The sequence below is a fragment of the Nicotiana sylvestris genome, chromosome 1, assembly GCF_000393655.2.
Source record: "Nicotiana sylvestris chromosome 1, ASM39365v2, whole genome shotgun sequence".
NCBI classification, from domain to species: Eukaryota; Viridiplantae; Streptophyta; class Magnoliopsida; order Solanales; family Solanaceae; genus Nicotiana; species Nicotiana sylvestris.
Window position 1 is genome coordinate 143894343 of NC_091057.1, and position 24518 is coordinate 143918860.

The window sequence follows — 24518 nt, forward strand, 5'->3', positions numbered from 1 at the left end:
TAGATCTGGGCATTAAACTTCTGGTGATGTTGGTTTTATCCTGCAACTACAGCCAGCACGAAGTTGAAAACAGTTTGCACTAATGGCTACAGGAAAATTCGTAAATTATTTTCTATTCGAGGTAATTTACAAGTGTCTCTGATCTCGTTTAGGATATTATAGCACATAAACACAATGATGGTTCCGCCTTGAACGGTAATTGGAGCTCCAAATAGATAATTGGAAATTGTACATTTACCTGCACATATTGTAAAGTGATCTAATTGAGCTCACCTTTCATATCTACAGAAAATATTGGAAAATGCTCCTGAGTTAAACATCAATTAGGCGCGGAGTGCATTCTAGCAAATATTTTTTCTTATACCTATGCAAGTTAAGATAGACAATTTGAATGTGTTATGTGGATATGATCCGTTACAATTTTTTTATATAATTCATTTTAAGAAATCTTTATGTTAAGATTACAATATTATTTATGAGATATTTATAAGATTATTTTCTTCTATTCAAATTGTATACGATTATTTTGAAGGATATAGTAACTTCTAGGGGAATAATTCTCAACATTCAAAACCTTTAGGGGCAAAATGGAATTCCCACAACTTTCAAGATCCTTTACAAAACTTTATCCGACAGTTAAGCTTCTCACTTTTGAAGATACTGAGAAAACAAAGATAAACCCTTCTGAAAAAAACATGGATCCCAATTCTTGGATAGCCATAAACCCCCCAAAAAAACACAGTGGAAATACACTTCACACCAAACTTAGCTTAGCGATTCCAGCTCCTTGACTATGCTTGGCGCCTTTCTTCTTTCATGGCTGCCGTTATCCACAGCCCCACCATCTCTATCCCTCTCTCCCTTCTCCCTCCTACTCGACCCTTTAACCTTCGTTCCACTTCAAGCCTAGCAACTGCCAAGAAAACCAAATATAAGCAAAAACCTTCCTTTTTCCTTCAATACCCTTCAAAATCTCGTCCTTTTCAACCCCTTTTGATCCCTCAGCATTTTAAGGACTCTTTTGTCACAGTAGGTGCTGACACTACTAGGATTGATTATGCCAATTTGCTTCGTATTTCTGTTCGGTGTGGTGATGTTGAACTCGCAAAGATTATTCACTCTTCAATTCTCAAACTTGAAGAAGAGGATGTTTATTTGAAAAATGCTTTAATTGCAGCTTATCTCAAGCTTGGTCACTTGAATCTTGCTGAGAAAGTATTCGATTCGCTTTTGAGCCCTGATGTTGTGTCGTATACAGCAATTATATCGGCTTTTGCTAAGTCGAATCGTCAAAGAGAAGCCTTTGAGCTGTTTCTTGAAATGAGGGACTTAGGTATTGAACCAAATGAATATACATTTGTTGCTATTTTGACTGCTTGTATTCGTTCGTTGAATCTTGAGTTAGGTCGTCAAGTACATGGTCTTGTTGTCAAATTAGGGTATTTGAGTTATACTTATGTTGTTAATGCACTTATGGGATTGTATAGTAAGTGTGGTTTACTGGAATCTGTGATTCTTTTGTTTAATGATATGCCACAAAAGGACATTGTTTCGTGGAACACTACGATTTCGTGTATGGTTGAAGAGTGCATGTATGAAAGAGCATTTGAAATGTACCGTGAATTGAGGAGAAATGATTGCTTAATAGTTGATCATTTTACTCTTTCGACGCTTTTGGCTGCATCTTCCCGCTGTTTGGCTGTCAGAGAAGGGCAAGAACTACACGCACATGCTCTTAAAAGTGGATTACATGGTAATTTAAGTGTGAATAATGCACTTATAGGCTTTTACACCAAGTGTGGAACCTTGAAAAATGTAGTGGATGTGTTTGAGAGGATGCCTGTGAAGGATGTCTTTAGTTGGACTGAAATGATTGTGGCGTATATGGAATTTGGTTATGTTGATTTTGCGATGGAGATTTTTAACAGTATGCCTGAGAGGAACTGTGTTTCTTATAATGCTCTTTTGGCTGGATTTACTCAAAATCATGAAGGGTTTAAGGCACTGGGGTTATTTTGTCAAATGTTGGAGGGAGGGATGGAATTGACTGATTTTACGTTGACCAGTGTTCTTAATGCTAGTGGGTCGATGACAGAAAGGAAGATAAGCGAACAGATTCATGCATTTATCCTCAAGCTTGGTTTAGAATCAAATGATCGTATTGAGACGGCATTGCTTGATATGTGCACGCGGTGTGAGAGAATGGATGATGCCAAAAAGATATTTCATCAGCTGCCACTTGACCATGATAATTCAGTTGCATTGACATCAATGATGTGTGCATATGCTAGAGATGGACATCCAGAAGAAGCTATTTCTCTTTTCTTGGTCAGGCATTCAGAAGAATCACTGGTTGTTGATGAAGTTGCATTAGCCACTATTCTTGGTGTTTGTGGAACATTAGGGATTCTAAAGTTAGGGGAACAAATCCATTGCTATGCCTTGAAACATGGTTTAATGTCTGATACCGGTGTTGGGAATGCCATGATCAGCATGTACTCTAAGTGTGATGAGATGCAAAGTGCAATTAAGGCCTTTGAGGCTATGCCTACACATGATTTAGTATCATGGAATGGTTTGTTGACTTGCTATGTCCTTCATAGGCAGGGGGATGCGGCATTGAATATGTGGGCGAAGATGGAAAACTTAGGAGTAAAACCAGATTCTATTACCTGTGTCCTTGTGATATCAGCTTATAGACACACTTCTAGTAATTTAGTTGATTGTTGCCAAAAGTTCTTTTCCTCAATGCAATCCTCATATAACGTAAAACCCACCTCGGAACATTATGCAGGCTTTGTAGGTGTCTTAGGCAATTGGGGTCTGCTTGAAGAAGCAGAACAGATAATTAGTGCAATGCCATTTGAACCAACGGCTTCTGTTTGGCATGCTTTGCTTGAAGGTTGTAGGATAAGTGTGAATGCTATCATTGGTAAAAGGGCAATGAAGGAAATACTATCTATTGCGCCACAGGATCCTTCTACGTTCATACTAAAGTCAAATCTTTACTCAGCATCTGGAAGATGGCAGTGTTCAGAACTTGTTAGGGCGGAGATGAGGGAGAAGGGTTTTCGAAAAATACCAGGACGCAGTTGGATCGTACTTGGCGACAAGGTTCACTCCTTTTTTGCTAGAGACAAATTGCATTCACAGTCAAAAGACATATACAGTGGCTTACAAATACTCATTCCGGAGTGTCTGAAAGCTGGATATGTACCTGACACAAGTTTTGTACTTCACGAAGTAGAGGAGCATCAAAAGAAAGACTTCTTGTTCTACCACAGTTCAAAACTAGCTGTAACCTTTGGGCTTCTTATGACGAGACCTGGGAAACCCGTTCGTGTTATGAAGAACGTGCATCTCTGTGGCGATTGCCATACATTCTTCAAATATGTTTCAGTTGTCACCAAGAGAGATATACACATAAGAGATGCTTCAGGTTTTCATCATTTTGTAAATGGTAAATGCTCCTGCAGGGATAATTGGTGATGAAAAATTAGATATTTTGATAATTCTAGCTGTAGTTTTGATTGTTGATTTCAGGTTTTTGTTGGTAAGATTTTTAAACCTGTTGTTAGATATACAACAATAAGAATGTATTTACACCATGTAAAGAACTTTTGATAAATCAGTTTAGCAAAAATACTTTTCTTTGTCTAGAAAGTTTGAGAAAAGCATACGACTTAGCATCGTCCTCTCTGATATCATTACATTCTTGCTTTTGAATGCTAAAGGATTTTGTTGATAAGTAAGATAATTCATTGATTATATTGCCAATGAGGTGCTAAATATTTATGTTGAAGTACAATGATTTAGCTCCCGTCATCCAGCCAGGAGTTCAATATTTCTAACGTCGATCCTAAATCAGGTACATATTTCAGTCTTCTGTTTACACCAAAAACTCAAAAACTGACACCACCTTGATTTAAACAAAAAATTACAGTTGATTTGCCCTGAAAATATATGTGATGTGATTTTCTCCATGCAAACTGTCCATATTCCTCAGGAGTCTGAGCTTCTTTATTATTCTGTCCTTCCCTGCCGAGTAGAATGTAGATTCTCCAATAAAGTACATGGCATCACCCACTGCACACCAAAAAAGGTTGGGGAACAGAGTCCAAATCTGCCATGCTTGTCTGCATTGTAATAAAAGATGGCCTGTAGATTCTGGAGCTTGCTCATACATGTAGCTATTGTTACAAATCAACAATCATCTTCTCCGTATACTCTATCTTGGGTCAAAGTCTAGGGGTGGCAAATTGGCGAGTTGGGCTGAATTTGGGCGGGTCTAATATGGGTTAGGTCAATAAATGGATCATTGCCCAACCCAGCCCAAAGTGTACTTGGGTTAAGATGGGCTGGGTCAAGATGGGCTAAACAATGGGTCATAACCCAACCCGCCCAACTTGACCCATGTTTTAGAACCATGCTCATCTTGCATAAAAAAAGCCTTTTACCTTAAAATGTGTAAGTTGAGATTTTTTTTTTGGGGAGTGGGGGTAGGGGCGGGTGGGTGATGCAAAAAAACGAAAAAAGATAGAAAACAGAAAATTAATTTTTTTTAAAAAAAGTAATAGAAAAGTGAAAATACAAAAAAAAGGATTTTTTTTTGAGGGGAGATTTTTTCTGAGGGGAGGGGGGTTTTGCGCGCGGGGGGAGTGGTGCAGAAAAAAAAAACAGAAAATTAAAAATACAAAAAAAAAGTAAAATTTTTTTTGAGGGGAGGGTTTTGCGGGGGTGGTGGGTGGGGTATGGATGGTGCAGAAAAACAAAAAAACATAAAATTGAAAATACAAAAAAAATTGGGTTTGGGGGGGGGGGCGGAGGGATGGATGGTGCAGAAAAACAAAAAACATAAAATTAAAAATACAAAAAAAAGAAGAAGTAAAATTGGGGCAACTAAATAAATTTCTATTTAAGTTGGGTTGAAATACCTTTGTTTTGGGTGAGTTTCATGAGTTGTATTTGGGCTGCTTAATGGATCAGAATGAGTTATAAAATATAATGGGTTAACTTGGACTCAACCCAAATTAACCCATGAGCTAAAATTATGTAACCCAACCCATTAATCTCTGGACGGGTTGGGCGGGTTAGATGAGTTTGGACTTAAATTGCCACCCCTAGGTCAAACCATGACTCTCTACTGCCTATCTATCCAATACAAGCAACTTAGCTCTTATCTTCCATATTATCTTCCAATGCCATTTTCCTATTCTAATATCTTTCTTTTTATGATGGTGGTGTCCAAGACATTTGTGTGCACCTCGACTATTCTATTGGGTACTCGTTGCCTCCTATCATCATAGGTATCGTGTGACTCGACTTGGGCATATGGCAATAAATCACCTAGGGTCTGTTTGGAAAGCCACCAGGTAATTGGAATTGGTGTAATTACTAGGGTAGTAATTACATGGCCTAGTAATTATACAGTTGTGTAATTACGACGATCTGTTTATTTGTCATAGTGTAATTACAAGTTTACTGTTTGGTTGCACAAGTGTAATTACACAGTCAAATTAAATTTTAAATAAAGTAATTATCAAAATTTAAAAGTTAATAAAATAAATATATACCTATAAATTTTTATAAGTATAAATGATATATATTTGGCATTTAAGATATTTTTTTGGTGAATATACATTAAATAGTAATCATATATTTATAACTAATATTGTAAAAATAATTTATATATATTTTCTAAATTAATAATATTTAGTTAAGATACTTACAAAAACTAAAAACATATGTTTTGTAAGAACATTATTGGATTCATGTTTGATAAAATAAATTAATATTTATAAATATAATATCATAACATTATTCAGATGTTTGACAAAACTAATCTATTAATTCTAACTAAAAAATTGAACAACATGCAATGTGAGCCAATACTACTAAAACAGGTAAATTGGAACCATGAAATAACACAATTCCAAAATCCAAAATAAAAAATAAAAAATAGTTTAACATATGTCAAATTCCAACATAATAATAGTAAGTTCCACTACAACTTAAGCTTAGGAAACACAATAAGTTTATAACCACATTAAACAACGAAATTCCATTTTAATTGCATCACTCATTATATGCCATGTTTATTAATGACTAATTATTTCTAATATTAGGAGGTGTAGTTTCAAAAAATAGAATAATAAAATAAATAAAATATAAAATATAAACTATTACACAGAATCACAAGAAGTAAAGATAGAGAAATAAAAGATAAATAATGTACAAAGAAAAATACATTTTAAAATTTTAAAAGAAATTAAAAAGTAAAATTAAATTTAAAAAGTAAAAATTATAGAAATAAAAAGTTATAAAGAAAATAAATTAAAATAAAAACAAAAAAAGCAAGAAACTAAAAAGCAACCTTGTAATTACACAGTGTAATCACCACCAATTCTTACCTCCCCATTGAGAATTGTAGAGTGTAATACACCCCTGCAATTACACCCAATTCCTTCTGAAATTCAAATGCCAACCATCATCTTTTCTGCTTTCTGCAATTGTAGCTTCTGATAAAGTTGCTGTCATGTGACCAGGAGGTCACGAATTCGAGCTGTGGAAATAGTCTCTTGCAGAAATGCAGGGTAAGACTGCGTATAATAGATCCTTGTGGTCCGATCCTTCCCTAGAAGATCCTGCACATAGCGGGAGCTTAGTGCACCGAGCTGCTTTTTTGCAGTTGTAGCTTCTTATGTGTGGCCAGAATTATACAAGTGAAGGGGTCTTGAAATATTCTTCCGTTTCTCACATTTAATCCCACCATATTATGGAACTCTTCCCAAAGTTTTGATTAAAGTAGCTCATAAATACTAAGTCCCGAAGTTCTAAGGGTAGTCCGGTGCATAAAACATCTCGTATTTACTTGGGGCCTACGGACCGCACCCCCAAAGGCTGTAATATAGACAATCTACCTTAATGCAAACTTTAGTGACTGCTTCCGTGGCTTGAACTCAAGCCTTTAGGAATACGTGCTGAAATTAATTTTATATATAAGTACCGTGCTAAAACTGATAATAATAAGCAATCGATGTGGTTGGTAAAAAATGTTGATAAGAACTTTTTTATTAAAATGACTTAAATTTCCTTAAATTTATTTATCAAAAATAAATCTAAAAGTATTTTTACACGGAAAAGGCGAATGACTAAAATAAAACAGAGAGGGAGATAGGGGTTTCTGGGAATGATATTTCAGATTACAAATAAAAAGAGAGGATAAAATAGTAAAATATCTGATAAAATTAAAAGTGCGTATAAGCTAAAAAAGTTATAAAGTTATAAGCCAGAAGTGACCAACGGATGACTTTTAGTTGATTTTGGCTTATAATATTAATAAAGCTAAAAGGTGCATAAGCTTCCAAAACAAAAGCAGAGTGGAAAAAAAAACAAGAAAGATAGGGAACCTAAATTCTAATTTGTACTCTATCAAAGTTGGAGACTTTATAAAAGTTTTATCAGATTTAGCAATATGACTATTGAATTATCTCATTTTTTGTTGTGTATATACTAAGATAACTAGATTTAGCGCGATACTTATTTGAATTATTGTTTTTTTTTGGCAATCCGCTAAGCAAGCGCCTAGGGGTAGTTTTTTATTAATAAAAGAAAAGAAAATACAACAATTAGGAAAAGTACAAATAAGGGGGACAATAGCACCGGTATTGTTACCCATATGCCTTGGCTATATAATCACTCCTCTGCGCCTCACACTGCCTTATGATGACAGCCTCATGTAGAGGATTCATGGTGTAGCTGTCGACAACGTCTCACGAGGGCATATAATCTCATAGCCATGTGGATATTTTTCCAAAGGCATAGGACCAAGGCAACACAAACCGGGCTAAACCTTAACTTACTAATCCTATTGAGGCAAATAAAAAGCCTCGCTTACTAACAAGCATGTAAAAAGAAAGAACTGGAAAGTACCAAATATTTAATGGTCATCACAGAGTTTATAACATATTCTGTGATGATATTACAAATGAGTATACTAACATAATGGTAGAATAAAATGAAGATGGAATTAAATTGTTGTCCCTTCTTGCCCAAACTTGTAAATTCTTCAATTTGTAATTCTTTGTCATCACTGTCCCAACTCTTCAAAATGTTTTCAAAATTCATGACTTCTTTTTTGAGCGGTTGGACCTCGTGGATGTAGTTGGGGCAGCCTGCTTTTGTTTGGCAACTCTCATTGGAAGTCGCCTAACATTTAAAAAATCACTGACCTTGTCGTCCCAACTATTTTTCCTTGTATGTGTCTTCTTACCTTTGCCGCTATGCATAGGTGATAAATCTCCTTTTCTTGCGGCCTCTGCTCTGCATTGTTGTATCATTGCATCTTCCTCTCCTTCTTCATACAAGTCTCTCCCCAAGTGTACTGGTTGTGGATCATTTTGTTCAAACCCAAGTGACACCAATATGTTTCCATCCTGATTTTTAGCCGCTATTGCCTTGCTTTGATTTTGATCAGTGAGTTGCATATTTTTTCTGCTTCTACTCATGCGTCCAGTGCTACCCACAATAAGATTTAAATAGTTAATTGGATTGGAACTTACCATTGCATCCAATAACTTCCTCTCCTCTAATGAAATAGCAGGATTGGTTGTCACAATCTGCTACTGCCCCATCGTTTAAATCACTGTAGTGGACTGCTTCGATTCTACAGTTTGAACCAATCTTCCAGCTACTGCTTGTTGATCACCATTACGCCTATCAGTTGGAGTGTTTTACATGGCTTGTTGTTGCTGCTTGGACTGTGTTGCATAGGTGTGAGCTAAATTTCCAGCTCTTGCATTTCGAGTTGCTGTAGTTATTGTTGCAGCATCGTGCCTTTTTCCAGTGTGTTGTTGTTGTTCAATAGCTGCTTGTGCTTCTTGTAAGCACGTGATTTTTGCTTCACGAACAATCACTCCAAAAGAAAACAAAAATAGTGACCAGTGACCTCGCTGTGCAAATTTTCAATTTTTCATGACATGTACTGCTAGTCATTTGTGGTTCGGTCCATTTTGCATTTAATCTTATCGATCAAAATACAAAGTACGTCTGTCATGGTAATCAAACCGTAATTCGGTCGTTGAAAGAAAATTCAAAATATATATATATATATGCATCGTTCGTTCTAGGTTGTGATTTAACTTACTTAAATATTTTTGTGATAATTGTGTTAAAATGTTACATTGTTGTTTGTTTTAATTTCATTGTTTTTATTATTTCATTTTGGTTTTAAAATTAGAAAAAAAAAACAAAAGAAAAGAGTGAATGAAAATCAGTTTGGGCCCAAGAAATGTAACAAAAATAGGCCCAAAACCGGCACACCAGTCCAGTCCAAGTCCGGCCTGCCCAAGTACGGACCCAAACGACGTCGTTTTAGGGACGGTTAATCTGAGCCATTCATCTCCATTGATCCGATGGCCCTTATTGGCCCTCGTGACCCGACCCATTCCCATTTTAACCGACCCCCTACTTAGCCAAACGGCACCGTATTGTTAAGCTTCCCCAATCCTGACCATCAATTGTAATCAATCCAACGACCAGGATTGAATCACCCTCCCCATATATAAACCTAACCTAACACCCCGCGCCCCTATCTAAACCCCCCATCCACTCATCGTCTTCACCAAACACTGAAACCCCCCAAACCCTAGCAGCCGCCCTGATTTCCCTTTCACCAGAACCCGGCGGCATGAACGCTGATGACCACCTCCTGAACACCCTAGGACCCCCTCACTTTCCTGAACATGGATCTATTACCCCCTAGCCTCGAATCACCTTCCTTCATCTCGAATCTTCATTTGAAGATTCGAGTCGAACCCGGACCTATACCAAACCTCACCATCTTCATACCAGACACTCCCCTAACCTCTCTCGTGACCAAACCAGGCTTGGTTTGGTCCGAATCTACCCACAACTCCTAAAAAACAAGATCTGAAGACCCAAAACCTAGAACACGAATAGCCTTGGAATCCGGCCGGTCTTAACAGGGGTTTGAGGTCTAATAGACCTTAATCAAGGTGTTCTCGTGTGAGAACACCCTGATTAAAGTTTGTTCGGCCTCAAATGGTCGAAGCTAAGTCAGATTTGGGTCAGTTTGGTTTAAACTTTTTCAGTAAGTTTTCCCTCCTCTTTGTTTTAATTTTGATTGAGTTGTTAGCATGCTTTGTTGTGACTGTGTGTTATTGTCTGATAATTTTCTTAATTTCTTCCATCTCTGTCAAAGACCTTTTTATTTGGTCGATTGTTTTCTGTGTATGTTCTGAATATATTCTGTGATATACATGTTCGATTAGGATAGTCGTCGCATAAATAATTCATATAGGTTCCCAGTAATTGAACAAAAGTTGTCCGATGCCCTTTGGGTCCCTGTACGTATTGTTTATGTGAACGATTGATTATTACCTGTTGTATTTAGTATAGTCGACTCGATAAACATCGTCGATTAGTTTTCTATAACTAATTGATCAAATGAACTAATAATGTCACATGACTGATCGAACCATGTCACTAACTGAATGCCCGACACTGTTTGAAATGGGTTTGTTTGTATTGCAAAACGACTGAAAAGATTCAGCCCATGGGCAGTTCTGAATTTGAACTTTCAGAAGTTCAAAATGCCCTGATGCTGCAATGGGTTTAGGGCAGTAATAATCAGGGTTTAACAGGGGTAGTCTGGGGTTTGAAAAGAACAGAAAAGCTTAGTTTAAATGAGCTGACAAGTAGGGTACTGAATTGGGATTAAACTAATGCCAATGGGGAACAAGACACAAGAGTATGGGGTTTAAAATGAATACTTAAATGAACCCATAACTCTTGAACAAAGGGAATAAGCCAAGCGTGGGGAACAAAGGGCTGACATCAAAAAGATGCTTAGGCGTGGGATTTAATAGGTATGGGCGGTCTGTAAATTGGCAGGATCCAGGCAGCTTGACGGCACTGATTGTTTGGCTTATAAATAGGCCATTTCAGAACTTAAAAGGGGCTGGAAATTTTAGTCTTGGAGGAGGTTCTTCTGAAAAAAAAACTGAAAGAAAGAGACATAAATTCAGAGGATATTGTGACCAAACATTGTCTGTAAACTACATAAGAATTCACATTTGGTCAAGCTGTCTTGGCCAAGTTCTGTTGCTTGCCCTGATTGAGCTGCTTGTGATTGTTGAACTGCTGGTGTTGCTGCATTGAATACTCTGTTATTTCTGTTGGTTCGTTACTCTGGTTCTGGGATTGTTTGTTTGTTGCTCGACTGCTCTTGAGCTTCATCATTGTTGGTTGGTTGTTGTTGCTGTGTTGTTGCTGTGTGTCTGCTGTTGCTGTGTTTGTTGCAATACTACTCAGCTGATCATTCCTTTCTTCCCTTGCTTTCCTTACCAGGTACACAATTACACTACCAATGTAACTCGAAAGTTTGAGCAATGAGTATAAAAGAGAAGATCTGCAGATGTTTATATATACATAGACTATTATGTTAGGCCTCATGTAATGTATAATAGTTTACGTTCTTGTTTTGGACACTGGAGATAGTCCTCATGCCTAATAAATGTCAATATATGGTAGTCGGATGTTAGACTGTGTATATAGGTTGGTGATAAAAGTATGCCCAATGCAGTAGGTTGTACCTTAGATTTAGCTTAATGGTGTAGTATAATTCTGTAATGTATGCCAAGCATGAAAATCGTACACTAACTAGTTAAGTTCTTTCCCTTCTGAAAAACTGCTTCATATAACTGGTAAACCATGTTTTAAGACAAAGAACACAGAGCTTGCAATCTCAACCTCACGAAGGTCGAGCCCAGGTCGAAACAGACCAAGCAGGCCTGCATCGAACAAACAATGGCCCAGGTCTGGTCCATCACGCATGGGCTGGATTTGGGGCCCTTAAATTTGCTCGGCTGACTGTGTACGTGGCCGTGCTACTGATTTTGCGCAAGCACTCGGAATTCTGTTATAGATAACTTGCAAGCATGTAATTAACTAGGGCTATCTACTGTTTTCAATTAGTAGAGACAAACGCGACAAGAAAGGTAGTTGCTATAGGATATCCTTTTAAAATAAGAACGAGATGAGCCTCGACAAAAGTAAAGAAAAACGCACAAATTGCGAGGCCCTAGTTAAATGTATATATATATTGAAGCATTCAGTCCCTAAGGTGGGTCGTTTAGCAAATCTCACGACCTCCAGGAATAATAATGCGATAGTCTCTTTAAGCGCGTATTTAATAATTTTACCTTCTTGAATTCGGGTGCGCATTTATGTGACCCAAATCCAAATCTCGACGGATTCGAAATGTGTTTCTAATCACGGGTACATTGATTGTGACGTGGTTCGAGATGCGTGTCCATGACGTCGCAAATTCCTTTTAAAAAACAAGAATGAGACGAGCCTCGACAAACAAAATGTACAAAAGTTGCGGGGCCCTCTAATGTATGTATATATCAAAGTATTTAGAATTCGGGATGTGCCGTTTAACGAATTTTTACGACCTTCCTCAAAATAACAAGACGCTAGTTGCTTTAGGCGTGCCTCTAATAATTTATTTTCCTTAATTCGGGTGCACATTTATGTGACCCAAATCCAAATCTCAACCGAGTCGAGATATATCGATAGCCACGGGTGCATTGATGTAACGTGGTTCGAGATATGTTTTCACGACGTTGCAATTCTCGTAAAATAATAATAACGACAAAAGCGGTTAAAAGTTAAAATTTGCACATATGTTCAATTTGTATAAAATCAGATAATCAATCCGAATATAACAGTTGAGCGACCGTGCTAGAACCACGGAATTCGGGAATGCCTAACACCTTCTCCCGGGTTAACATAATTCCTTATCCGGATTTCTGGTACGCAGGCTATAATATAGAGTCATTCTTTTCCTCGATTAGGGATTAAAATGGGTGACTTGGGACACCCTAAATCTCCCAAGTGGCGACTCTGAAATAATTAAACCAACCCCGTTTCGATTGTCCTTTAATTGGAAAAAACTCTCTTGCGCCCTCGCGGGTACGTAAAAAGGAGGTGTGACACTTCTGATGTTTGTTCCTCCACAGATGTCACAACTGGTATGATTGCATTACTCTGCTGCTGTTGTCCAGGCCTTGCTGCATTTTTTAGTAGAGAAACACCTGTTGTGTTTGGTCCAGCCTGTTGTTTTCCAGCTTGAGGCACAAAAGCTGGTGCTGTTGCATTAAGTTTTCTATTAGAGTTTACCTTTGTGGAGCTGTCGGTTTTAGGTGCTATTGACAACACCTCCTCATCCCCACTACACTTCTCACCTTCATCAGAAGAATCCTCTGCAAAACCTATGCCCAAATCTTCTTCATCTTCATATTCACGTTGGTTAGCCCATAGCTTAGAGTTAATATCCATCAACTGTATTACCTCGTTATTATATCCTATTGATAAACTAGGCTTTCCAGATTCACCTTCAAACACCCCAAACGACTCCACTGATTGAGATGGGACATCAAACACGGAAATGTTCAGCGTGACAAAAGGTTGTTTAGCCAATGTACAATTCATCATCATTTCATTTTGGGCATTTTTGATGATTTGCTCTAGATGAGGATTGGAAAATTGCAGCATAGGTACATTGGAACTATGAGCTTGGAAGCCTTCATTACTACTTGATCTTGCCATCAGTTCAGTCTGCTCATGTGCTGCAGCGTGGATATCAGGTATTGTTAAAGTCCCAGCAGCCTGTTCCTTCACTCGAGCACCAGTTTTGTGAGAAATGTGTTGTTGTTTTCCACTAGTTGGAGAGTTGTTTTTTCCATATTTTGAGACTGTATATCCACATACCAGTCCCAATTTCTTAGCATGATCATTCTCTCCATCTTCTTGTTCAATGACCAATGCATCAAAAGCATTACTACACCTAATGTCTTCTGATGCAACTTCCTGCATTTTAAGATCTGTAGCAGCCCTTTTATTATGTGACACAACTGACCAATTTATCTGCTCAACACCAGCTGAGGCTCGATTACCATCTGCCATACCATTCACTACATTACAAATTTCTGCAGCAACTTCAGTTCGATTGTCAATTGATTCTTTTGTAAAACACCCAGTTGAAGCTTTAGACAAATTCTGCTTATCATAGGCTTCCACAACTGGATTCAGCACATTAAAAATCCTTGCTAATGCTGTCTTAGCAGGAACATCACGTGAAGGTTTAGGTGGACCTTTATCGATCATTGAAACTTCACCTACAGCAAGATGCCCAGCTCTGTCACGATCAGCTACTGCTGTTGCATTGTCCTCCACCATCTACTGAAGATGCTCAGGTTTACAAGGTGCAATAGCACCTATATTAACAATGGTAGATGCATGTCGATCCTCAGTTGCATTCAATGCAACAACAACCTCCTGATTCGATCCTACAATAGCTGGAATTTTTACAACTTTTTCAACTTGTCTTGCCCCTTGACTATTCTGCCCAGAACTAGTAACAACTAGATCAACATCATCCTTCAAAGCACCAGTTGCATTCATTCGTGCAAAAATTGTGGCAGCATGGATATCAGCTGGAAGTTTAGCTTTCATAGGAGCTGATGTATCACCTACTGCTATCCCTTGTTGCTTATTACCAGTCATTACTCGACTCAAATCAAATTCTTGAACACCTGTTCGATTACCAGCAACTATCCCTTCACCATCTCTTTTTTGTCCAGCATTAACTACGATCAAATCTCCATTAACCTTTTCAGTAACATCAACATTTTGTTGTCCTCCATGCCTCACTCGATTCTCAACAATTCCTTCATCCACATTCCCAGCTTTAACCAAATTCACTGCACTGGAAATTCTAGCTAGAGCTCGATCAAATGGAATATCGGCACGGCTTGATGCATTAGTTATTTTTTGCAACTTAGCATTTAAATAATCCCTAGCATCCCCTTGTAATTTTTCCACTTTGCTCATCTCCTCAGCCAAAGCCAAAACTTTAGTAGGCACTACACGATCATCATCACCTTGAGCATTTTGCATTTTCTTTCCTTTTAACAAACGACACTGAGTATCTTCATGTCCTTGATGCTTACAGTGGGAGCAATATGCAGGCAAATTATCATAGACAATTGTTTGGAAGTCCTCGACAATCTTTCCAGATTTAGAATCAATGTATTGCAGCCTCACCTTATCTGGATGATGATCCAGCAGATCCAAGATCACCTTCACTCTCGCTGTGCTCGGACGTGACTTAACTTGTGTGGTCTTATCAATGGCAATTGGCCTACCAACTACAACTGCGATGGACATTAAAGGTTTGCTTGCAAACAAGTCAGGTGACAGATTTGGAAGTGAAATCCAAACTGCCGCCTTAGATCTTTCCTCCTTAGGATTATATCCAACACTCCAAGGAAAAGTTCTAAATTGGTGTTCCTTTACAGCGTGTTGAAAGTAATTTACAGGTCATGACAATGAACAAACAAAATCTTCATATTGATCACAACGCAGCAAAATTTGTCTATGAGCAAGTAAACCTAAAACACAATGACCTTTAATACCTATGGTTTTCGGCAATAAGCTTCTTAGCACTTGCAAATCTGGTGCACCAAAGATTATCTTGATTACCACAGCTTGGTGTAATCCTTCTTCCTTTGCAAATTGCTCTCGTTCGTCCAAAGTAAACTGTAGTGTAGGAATTCCATGCACAAGAACTGTAGGTTTGAGTTTAATTTTTGTGATAGGTGGGACTGTTTGTTGGGTATTAACGCACGCTGCATATGTGATGTTGTTACTAAGTGCAGTAACTTGCTTAGCCTTTTGGATTTGCTCTCCCACATCTTGGAGCTGGGGAGAGACGACAACATCCATGACTGCTCAAAATATCACATAATTGACGTGAATAACATCAATTAAAGCCTAAATCTGGAAAACAAATCTGGATGCTACAGTAACTCGCGAGATAGAGTTTAAGATCTAGAAAAATTGGTTATGAATTTGAGGATGAAACCAATTGGGGATTGTGCGCAAAGAGTAGATGCTTCTTTTGACACCAAGATTGCGACAATCTACCGCCGGATGCCGGAGTTATAGCTCGATGAAAAGTGACGAAAGTACTATTCACCTTCTTCCTAGAGAGAGAAAATGTTGAATTTGGTTGCGACTTTTTGTTTAATTGGTTTAAGCAAAATATTTGACTTGGACTGTTTTTCTTTTACATTAAAAACTTTTTTCAACTTTAAACTGCAAATTTCAGTTCTTTCAGTGATATTTTGTTACATGTTTTACCTTGGCTTACCTACTTGGAAAACTAGAATAAATTTCTATCGGCAAATTCAGTGTACAATACTTTTCTGAGCATTCGACTTTCTAATTTTAATTTTTTTCAATTTTTTTTTTGTTTCCCAAAATTACAGCTCATGAATTTGAATATTAGCTAGGTGTACTTCCCTGACATTTCCTTCTCTAGTTTTTGAAATGTCTCTCTTCTTTTACGACTAAGTTTTATTTTGTATCTCATACAACTTACACTAGTTGTATGAGGCTCCTTTTTGTCTCACAAATTTGTGGACCTCAATCTTACACTTCTGGGTCCACAGAAATTTGAGTCCACAAAACAGTGAGACAAAAAGATTACCTCATACAACTAGTGTCAGTTGTATGAGATACAAAATAAAATTTTCCCTCTTTTACTTTGAGAAATGCTTACATGAACAAATACAGTGAACTAGGGGTGGTAAATTGGCGGGGCGGGTCGGATATGAGACGGGTCGAAAACGGGTAATGAAAAACATATAAATTATCTGATTTGACCCATATTTAATACAGATAAAAGAGGGGTTAACTGGCGCATAATATGGGTAACCATATTATCCATGGCTTCATGAATATGATTACTTTGTAGGAGAATTTTTAGTCTTCCAAACTTGAGGAACCCCCAATTTAAGGTTTTACAAATGTAAAAGTTAAACTCATCAGTTATCCATTTTTTAAAGGGAAATTTTCATAAAGCACTATCTTTTAGTAGTAATTAACCATCTATATATACCATTTGCTTTATTACGGATTATAGATACCTTTTCTGTGGTTATAAGATGTATTTGATGTATTTAAGCTATTGCATTCATGAATACAATAGCAAAAATAGGCGTGAATCAGGGAAGTCCAGCTAATCAGTTGTTGTATTCGACTGTATTTATGGAGTGAAACATGAGATTACAGCTAGACAGATTATTGTATTCGACTATATTTACGACGTGAAATATGGGATTACACTATTTTAAAAACGGAAAGTGAATCAATTAGCACAATAGACTCCTAATATAACTCAACAAAACCCAATTATAACACACAAATTTTGTATTTTCAACTATAAAAAAGATTCTCAACCGAAAAATACCCCAAAAACATAGCAATCTTCAGAGAAATTATATAATACATCTGAATACATACATTATATTAATTAAAAAAACATATAAATACATTCATGGCATATAGCGAGACAGTGAATACAATGAAATACATAGAATACAACGGGATACATTGAAATACAATGAGAAAAAAAGACAGTAACTACAATGAAATACATGGAATACAACGAGATACATTGAATTACAATGAAAAAAAGACAATGAATACAATAAAATGCATGAACATACAACGTGATACGTTGAAAATATATTGAAATATATTAACAGAAAATCAAGTTGCACAGCCCCAAAATCTGTCGTCTTTGTTCAAGAACAAACCCTAATTTCTGGCAAATCCGCCATCGAGCAAAACCCTGAATCTCACTGTTCCCACGCATCCTGTAAAACTATTAAACAGAAGAATTCAAAAAAAAAAAAAAGAATAAAAGACCAACATGGAGACTTACAGTAAAATTCAAGAATCGATAAAAAAGATTCCAACTTTCAATTAGATTCTGTTGCACTCAACCCCCTTTCTTCCTGGACATGTGAATTAATGCCGGCGTTGAGAGTGGCCGACGATATGATATATGTCGCCGTCGGGAAAGACTTAAAGGAGAGCGAATCTGCTCTGAAGTGGGCTTTGCACAAATCCGGTGGAAGGAGGAGGAGAGCGAAAATTTTAATGGGACGGGGGAAAAGAATGAGATGTATCAAAGTAGAGAAAAAGAAAATAGTGTAGCTGAATAACGTATTTAGTGGCTTAGGGCTAGGAGGTAACCAAAATTAAATATTTTGCTATAAACCTTAAAATATATCTATAGAACATAATTTTTTTAAATGGTATTTATTTAAAATAAATAAGGTGTTAACCTTTGCTATAGGAGGTAAAAATTCCTTTTTTAAATGCATAATATGGTTCTTATCCATATTTGACCCGTTTTTAAAAAGTTCATTATCAAACCCATTTTTTAGTGGATAATATGGGTGGTTAACTGTTTTCTTTTAACCATTTTACCACCACTACAGTGAACTAAAATCAAGAAATGTAAAGGAAAAAAAATTACCAAATGATAATTTTGTTGTACTATGACATCTCTAAACCATGAAAGGTAGCTCGGTTGAAAAATTATCTCATCTTCACACAGGGTCCGAAGAAGGGTTCCGTACCCTAAGGGGTGTGATGTAGACAGCCTACCCTAATGCAAGTACTAGTGGCTGCTTCTGTGGCTCGAACCTGTGGCCTATAAGTCACATGGAGATAACTTTACCATTACTCCATATATCCCCTTTTATCTCCAAACCGTGAAATAAAACGAAATGAAGAAAATAAGAAATGTATTTAAATGCCATATTAGGCACTGATAGTACATAAGATCCACAATTACCAATCAAATGCACACCCATTTAATTTCTTCCAAATCCTTTAGCTGTGATCATTGTCCACACCTTTCTCGACACTAATTGCCAAAAAATTAATATCGCATAACATATAATTGGAAGTTTGGACCTAGTCAATGGCCAACTTTTTGTGACACTTATCACTATTCTATGGTCTTCCCTAATGGAACGCAACTTTTCCATATATCATAATTATGGATAGTCAACAGAGATAGCAAGTTGCCCTAAAAAGGTCGTATCTAACATTGCACATGACGAGACCTCCATCTCTGTCTGTTCTAATACTATACAAAAGTGCGTGACTATATCTAGAAACTTAAAGGTATTTGAAAAGGTCTACATTAGTATCAAGTACAATTGACGAGTTAATAGGGAGTCTAAGGACAATAAACTAAATGCCAAACCATCTAGCAAATAATAGGAATATTCAAATAACTATTTGAATTCTGTTATAAAATAAAAGCAATTTAGTAAAATGTAAATAAGAAATAAAGATAGAAAGAAGAGTATTTCACTTTCTTTTGGTGTATTTTTTCATTGCAATTACATAGCCTTTTATAGGCATAAAAAGTAAAGATTACTATAGTAAAATAGTGTAAGTGATGAACATAAAGTGGAAATCAATCCACAAACTATTCATACATGAACTTCATCCACATACTATTTACAACACTTCCACTTGGATGACCATGTAATTAATAGGAAAAACATGGGGAAATACATGTTTATTTGTAATACGCATTACATGCTGCCTCATTAAAAACCTTACCAGGAAAACCCAATGGGACAAAACCTTAGTTAAGGAAAAACGAGTACAACGCGTATTTTTACTCCCCCTGATTAAAATATCACTTAAGGTCTCGGAGACGTCGCATTCCAATTTTGTATATTAACTTCTCAAATGTTGAGGTTGTCAATGCCTTAGTAAACAGATTCGCCAAATTATCACTTGAACGAACTTGTTGAATATCTATTTCACCATTCTTTTGAAGATCATGAGTGAAGGAGAATTTTGGTGAAATATGTTTTGTTCTGTCTCCTTTAATGTATCCTCCTTTCAGTTGAGTTATACATGCAACATTGTCTTCATACAATATTGTTGGAATATTTTCTTTCGAAGTAAGAGCACATGTTTCCTGAATATGTTGAGTTATTGATCTCAACCAAACGCATTCTCGACTTTCTTCATGAATGGCTATTATCTCTGCATGATTTGAAGAAGTAGCAACCATAGTCTGTTTCGTTGAACGCCATGATATGACTGTACCTCCACATGTAAATAAGTAGCCTGTCTGAGATCGAGCTTTATGTGGATCATATAAATATCCTGCATCTGCATAACCAACTAATGCTGACTTGGATTCATTTGAGTAGAATAAACCCATATCAATGGTCCCTCGCAAGTATCTGAATATATGATTAATACCATTCCAGTGTCTTTGTATTGGTGAAGAACTAAATCTTGCTAACAAGCTTATTGAGAAAGCTATATCTGGTCGAGAATTGTTGGCAAGATACATTAACGCCCCGATTGCACTAAGATGTGGTATTTCGGCACCAAGAAGCTCTTCATCATTTTCATGAGGTCAGAATAGATCTTTATTTATATCAAGTGATCTTACAACATCGGGCTACTCAATGGATGTGCTTTATCCATATAGAATCGCTTAACTATCTTTTCAGTGTATGTTGATTGATGGACAAAAATTCCATCTTTCATATCCTCAATTTGTAGAACAAGACAAAATCTCGTCTTTCCAAGATCTTTCATTTCAAATTCTTTCTTCAAACAGTCTATTGCTTGTGGAAGCTCCCTTGGAGTTCCAATGATATTCAAATCATCAACATACACTACGATTATAATAAATTCAGATCCAGACCTTTTTATAAAGACACAAGGACAAATTGGATCATTCTTATACCCTTCTTTCAACAGGTACTCACTCAGGTGATTATACCACACTCGCCCTGATTGTTTCAATCCGTATAAGGATTTCTGAAGCTTTATTGAACAAGTTTCTCGAAAACATTTATATGCTTCAGGCACTTTAAATCCTTCAGGAATTTTCATAAAGATTTCATTGTCTAATGAGCCATACAAATAGGCTGTGACAACATCCATAAGACGCATATCAAGTTTTTCATGCACTGCCAAATTTATAAGATATCTGAACGTGATAACATCCACCACATGAGAATATGTCTCCATATAATCAATGTCAGGTCTTTGCGAAAATCCTTGTGCCACAAGTCGTGCTTTATATCTAACGACTTCATTTTTATCATTTCGCTTTTGCACAAAAACCTATTTGTACCCTACTGGCTTTATACCTTCAGGTGTTCGAACTATAGGTCCGAAGACTTCACGTTTTCCAAGTGAAATTAATTCTGCTCGGATAGCGTCTTTCCATTTTGGCCAATCATTCCTCTGTCTACATTCATCAATAGATTTTGGTTCAAGATCCTCATCTTGTTGCATTATTTCAACAACAACGTTATAAGCAAAAATGTTATCGATAACAATATTATTTCTGTTTCATTTTTTTCCCGTTGAGACATAACTTATTGATATCTCTTTATTCTCATTATTTTCAGGTACCTGGACCTCCCCTAAGGTCTTATCATTTGTTATTTCTTGGGGCTCTTCTTGAGCTACTACCTCCGTGTTATGATCACTTTGATCATTTGCTCTTTTTCTTTTTCGAAGATTTTTATCTTTAGAACCGATTGGTCTGCCACGTTTCAAGCGTGACTTAGACTCATTTGCTTTAATTGATTGTCTTGTCGGGATATCAACTCGAACTGGAGCATTAGCAGCTAGAATATGTGACTTCGTCACCCTTGGTAGGTCAGTGAATGCATCTGGCAATTGATTTGCAATATTTCGCAAATGAATAATCTTTTGAACCTCTTGTTCACATTGGTTTGTTCGAGGATCTAAATGAGACAGTAATAATACATTCCAATCTATCTCCTTTTTCAGCTACTTATTTTCTCCCCCTAATGTTGGGTATACTGATTCATCAAAATGGCAATCAGAAAATCTTGCCGTAAATAAATCTCCAATCATCGGCTCTAGATACTTTATAATAGAAGGAGATTCATATCCAACATATATTCCCAACCTTATTTGGGGACCAACTTTTGTGCGCTGTGGTGGAGCAATTAGAACATATATCGCACAACCAAAAATTCTAATATGGGAAATATTTGGCTCCTGACCAAAAGCCAATTGCAATGGGGAGACTTTATGATAACTTGTGGGCCTTATCCGCACAAATGCTGCTGCATGTAAAATAGCATGACCTCATACTGAAATGAGAAGTTTTGTTCTCATAAGCATTGGTCTAGGAATTAATTGGAGGCGTTTGATCAATAATTCTGCTAGACCATTTTGTGTATAAACAAGAGCAACCGGATGCTCAATTGTTATACTAGTTGATATACAATAATCATTAAAGGCTTGGGATGTAAACTCACCAGCATTATCAAAACGAATTGTCTTAATTGCATAATCTGAAAATTGTGCTCTTAGCTTTATTATTTGAGCCAACAATCTCGCAAATGCCATATTGCGAGTTGATAGTAAGCACACATGTGACCATCTTGTAGATGCATCTACCAAAACCATATAATATTTGAATGGTCCACATGGAGGGTGAATGACCCCACATATATCACCCTATATATGTTCCAGAAATGTTGGGGATTCCATCATAACTTTAATAGTTGATGGTCTAATAATTAATTTGCTTTGAGAACATGCAACACAAGAGAATTCCTTAAATTTAAGAATCTTCTGGTTCTTCGTTGAATGTCCATGTGAATTCTCAATCATTTTACGCATCATATTAGAACCAGGATGACTCAATCAGTCATGCCAAATGATAAAATTTTCTTGATTAGTAAACTTATCATTTACTATGACATGTGTTTCAATCCTGCTACTACTTGTATAGTATAAGCCGGAGGAAAGAGCATGTAACATTTCAAGCACATATTTCTTACCAGACATTATTGTAATAATATAAAGATATTCAATCTTTTCATCATTTGTAGTCTCAATATGGTAGCCATTTTGGTGAATATCTTTGAAACTTAATAAGTTTCTTTGAGATTTACTACAATACAATGCTTCATTAGTAGTCAAATTTGTTCTCCCTGGTAGTGATAAATTGGCTCTTCTAGAATCTTCAATTAATATTGTACTACCGAATATTGTATTAACATTGGCTTCTTTCATTACCAAATAAGAGAAACATCTTTTATCTCTTAAAATAATGTGTGTTGTAGCTAGGGGTGTTAATGATTCGGTTCGGCCGGTTATTTTATAAAATTTGTACCATACCAATTTTTTGGTTATTCTATTTATGTAAAACCAAAATTAGAATTTTCGAAACCATCCCAATCATGTCGGTTTCACTTCGGTATCGGTACGGTTCGGTTAATTTTCATTTTTTTTAATGTCATGTAAAATTCACGAGTAGAAGTACAATGCAATAACATACGTTCTTTTATATGACTGAGCAAAACTCTCTAGACATTTTTACTGTTTGAAGGGTGATGAATTAAAAAACATGAAAGATGGCTAGAGTATTGATCCATCAACTATTCGACAACAACATAAAAGAAACCAAGTAAAAACAAAGAAAATATAAATCATATGAGTAGAAAGATATTAACCAAGCCGGGACTCAAGAATAAGTCTATATTAAATATTCAAAAAGATAAATCTAAATTATATGGAAGGAAACATATTCAATACATTGTAGTTTTCTACTCATAATCGCTAGAATCTTATGTCCTGCTAATAAAGATACTTGAAATAACTTAGTTTAAGTATAAGTAACATAATAGGTTTTAGGAATTAGTATTTTGAGTTTAATTACTAGATAACTTGTAACAATTTTCATAATTCCAAGGTCAAATGAAAAATTTAATGCTTTATTAGTTTTAACTTATTATATAAATATATTTTCCACATGTAAAATTTATTCGGAACGGTTCAGTATTTTTTCGATTTATTTTTATAAAATAAAAAATATACTCTAAGTATCGACACAGTTATAGATTTATATAAAAACCTACGGTTTCTTTAAAAAAAACCTAAAAATCGGTTCGGTACGGTACGATATGGTTCGGTCGGTTTAGTCGTATCCATTGACACCCCTAGTTGTAGTACTATCCAGAAGACATATATCATCTTTATTAATTTTGAGCCAAACTAAAGACTAGGGAATTTTCATATTCTTCTTAAAACAATAAAAAAAATACATCATAAGAAATATGAAAGACAAACAGAATAAGAACATTAAGAAATACATTAGAAATGTAGAAACTAACAACACATGATGCATTAGGAAAATACACTCAATAAAAATAAACTAGTTGCGAACATAAAATGACAACTTTTATTATATCTTCATTCCCCAGTAAGATGATTAGTTCTTCAGTCAATATCCTCAAAGAAGTTTCCAGCTTCTAAATGAGTAATATTTGCTAGGCCTCTAAAATCATCATCTTTTTATGCGAGATGTGCCTCAGAATCATATTTGTTTGAGGGACCTACTTCATCATCATTATTTTGAATGATCAAGTGTACCTCCACATTAATTTCTTTCTTTCTGAGGGAGGCTTGATAAAGTTTGACAAAATGATTTGGCGTACGACAAATGCGTGCCCAATGACCTTTCATACCACATCGGTGACACATACAAATTTTACCTTTTGAAGAATTAATTTGAGAACCCTTATTGTTCTCCAGTT

General features: G+C 36.2%; 2 protein-coding genes across 2 annotated transcripts; one reads left to right on the top strand and one right to left on the bottom strand.

The window, feature by feature from the left end:
* Window positions 1-667: 667 nt before the first annotated feature.
* On the top strand, window positions 668-3664 carry LOC104244578 (pentatricopeptide repeat-containing protein At5g03800). Its single transcript, XM_009800033.2, has one exon. It carries the CDS (start codon window positions 817-819, stop codon window positions 3487-3489), a length of 2673 nt encoding a protein of 890 aa, XP_009798335.1. The 5' UTR covers window positions 668-816; the 3' UTR covers window positions 3490-3664.
* A 15936-nt stretch (window positions 3665-19600) lies between these two features.
* Window positions 19601-20272, bottom strand: LOC138875589 (secreted RxLR effector protein 161-like). Its single transcript, XM_070154431.1, has one exon. It carries the CDS (start codon window positions 20270-20272, stop codon window positions 19601-19603), a length of 672 nt encoding a protein of 223 aa, XP_070010532.1.
* Window positions 20273-24518: the final 4246 nt, after the last annotated feature.

Coding starts and splice junctions, on each gene's coding strand:
- LOC104244578 (XM_009800033.2), top strand. CDS start 817: ATGGCTGCCGTTATCCACAGCCCCACCATCTCTATCCCTCTCTCCCTT.
- LOC138875589 (XM_070154431.1), bottom strand. CDS start 20,272: ATGTATCTTGCCAACAATTCTCGACCAGATATAGCTTTCTCAATAAGC.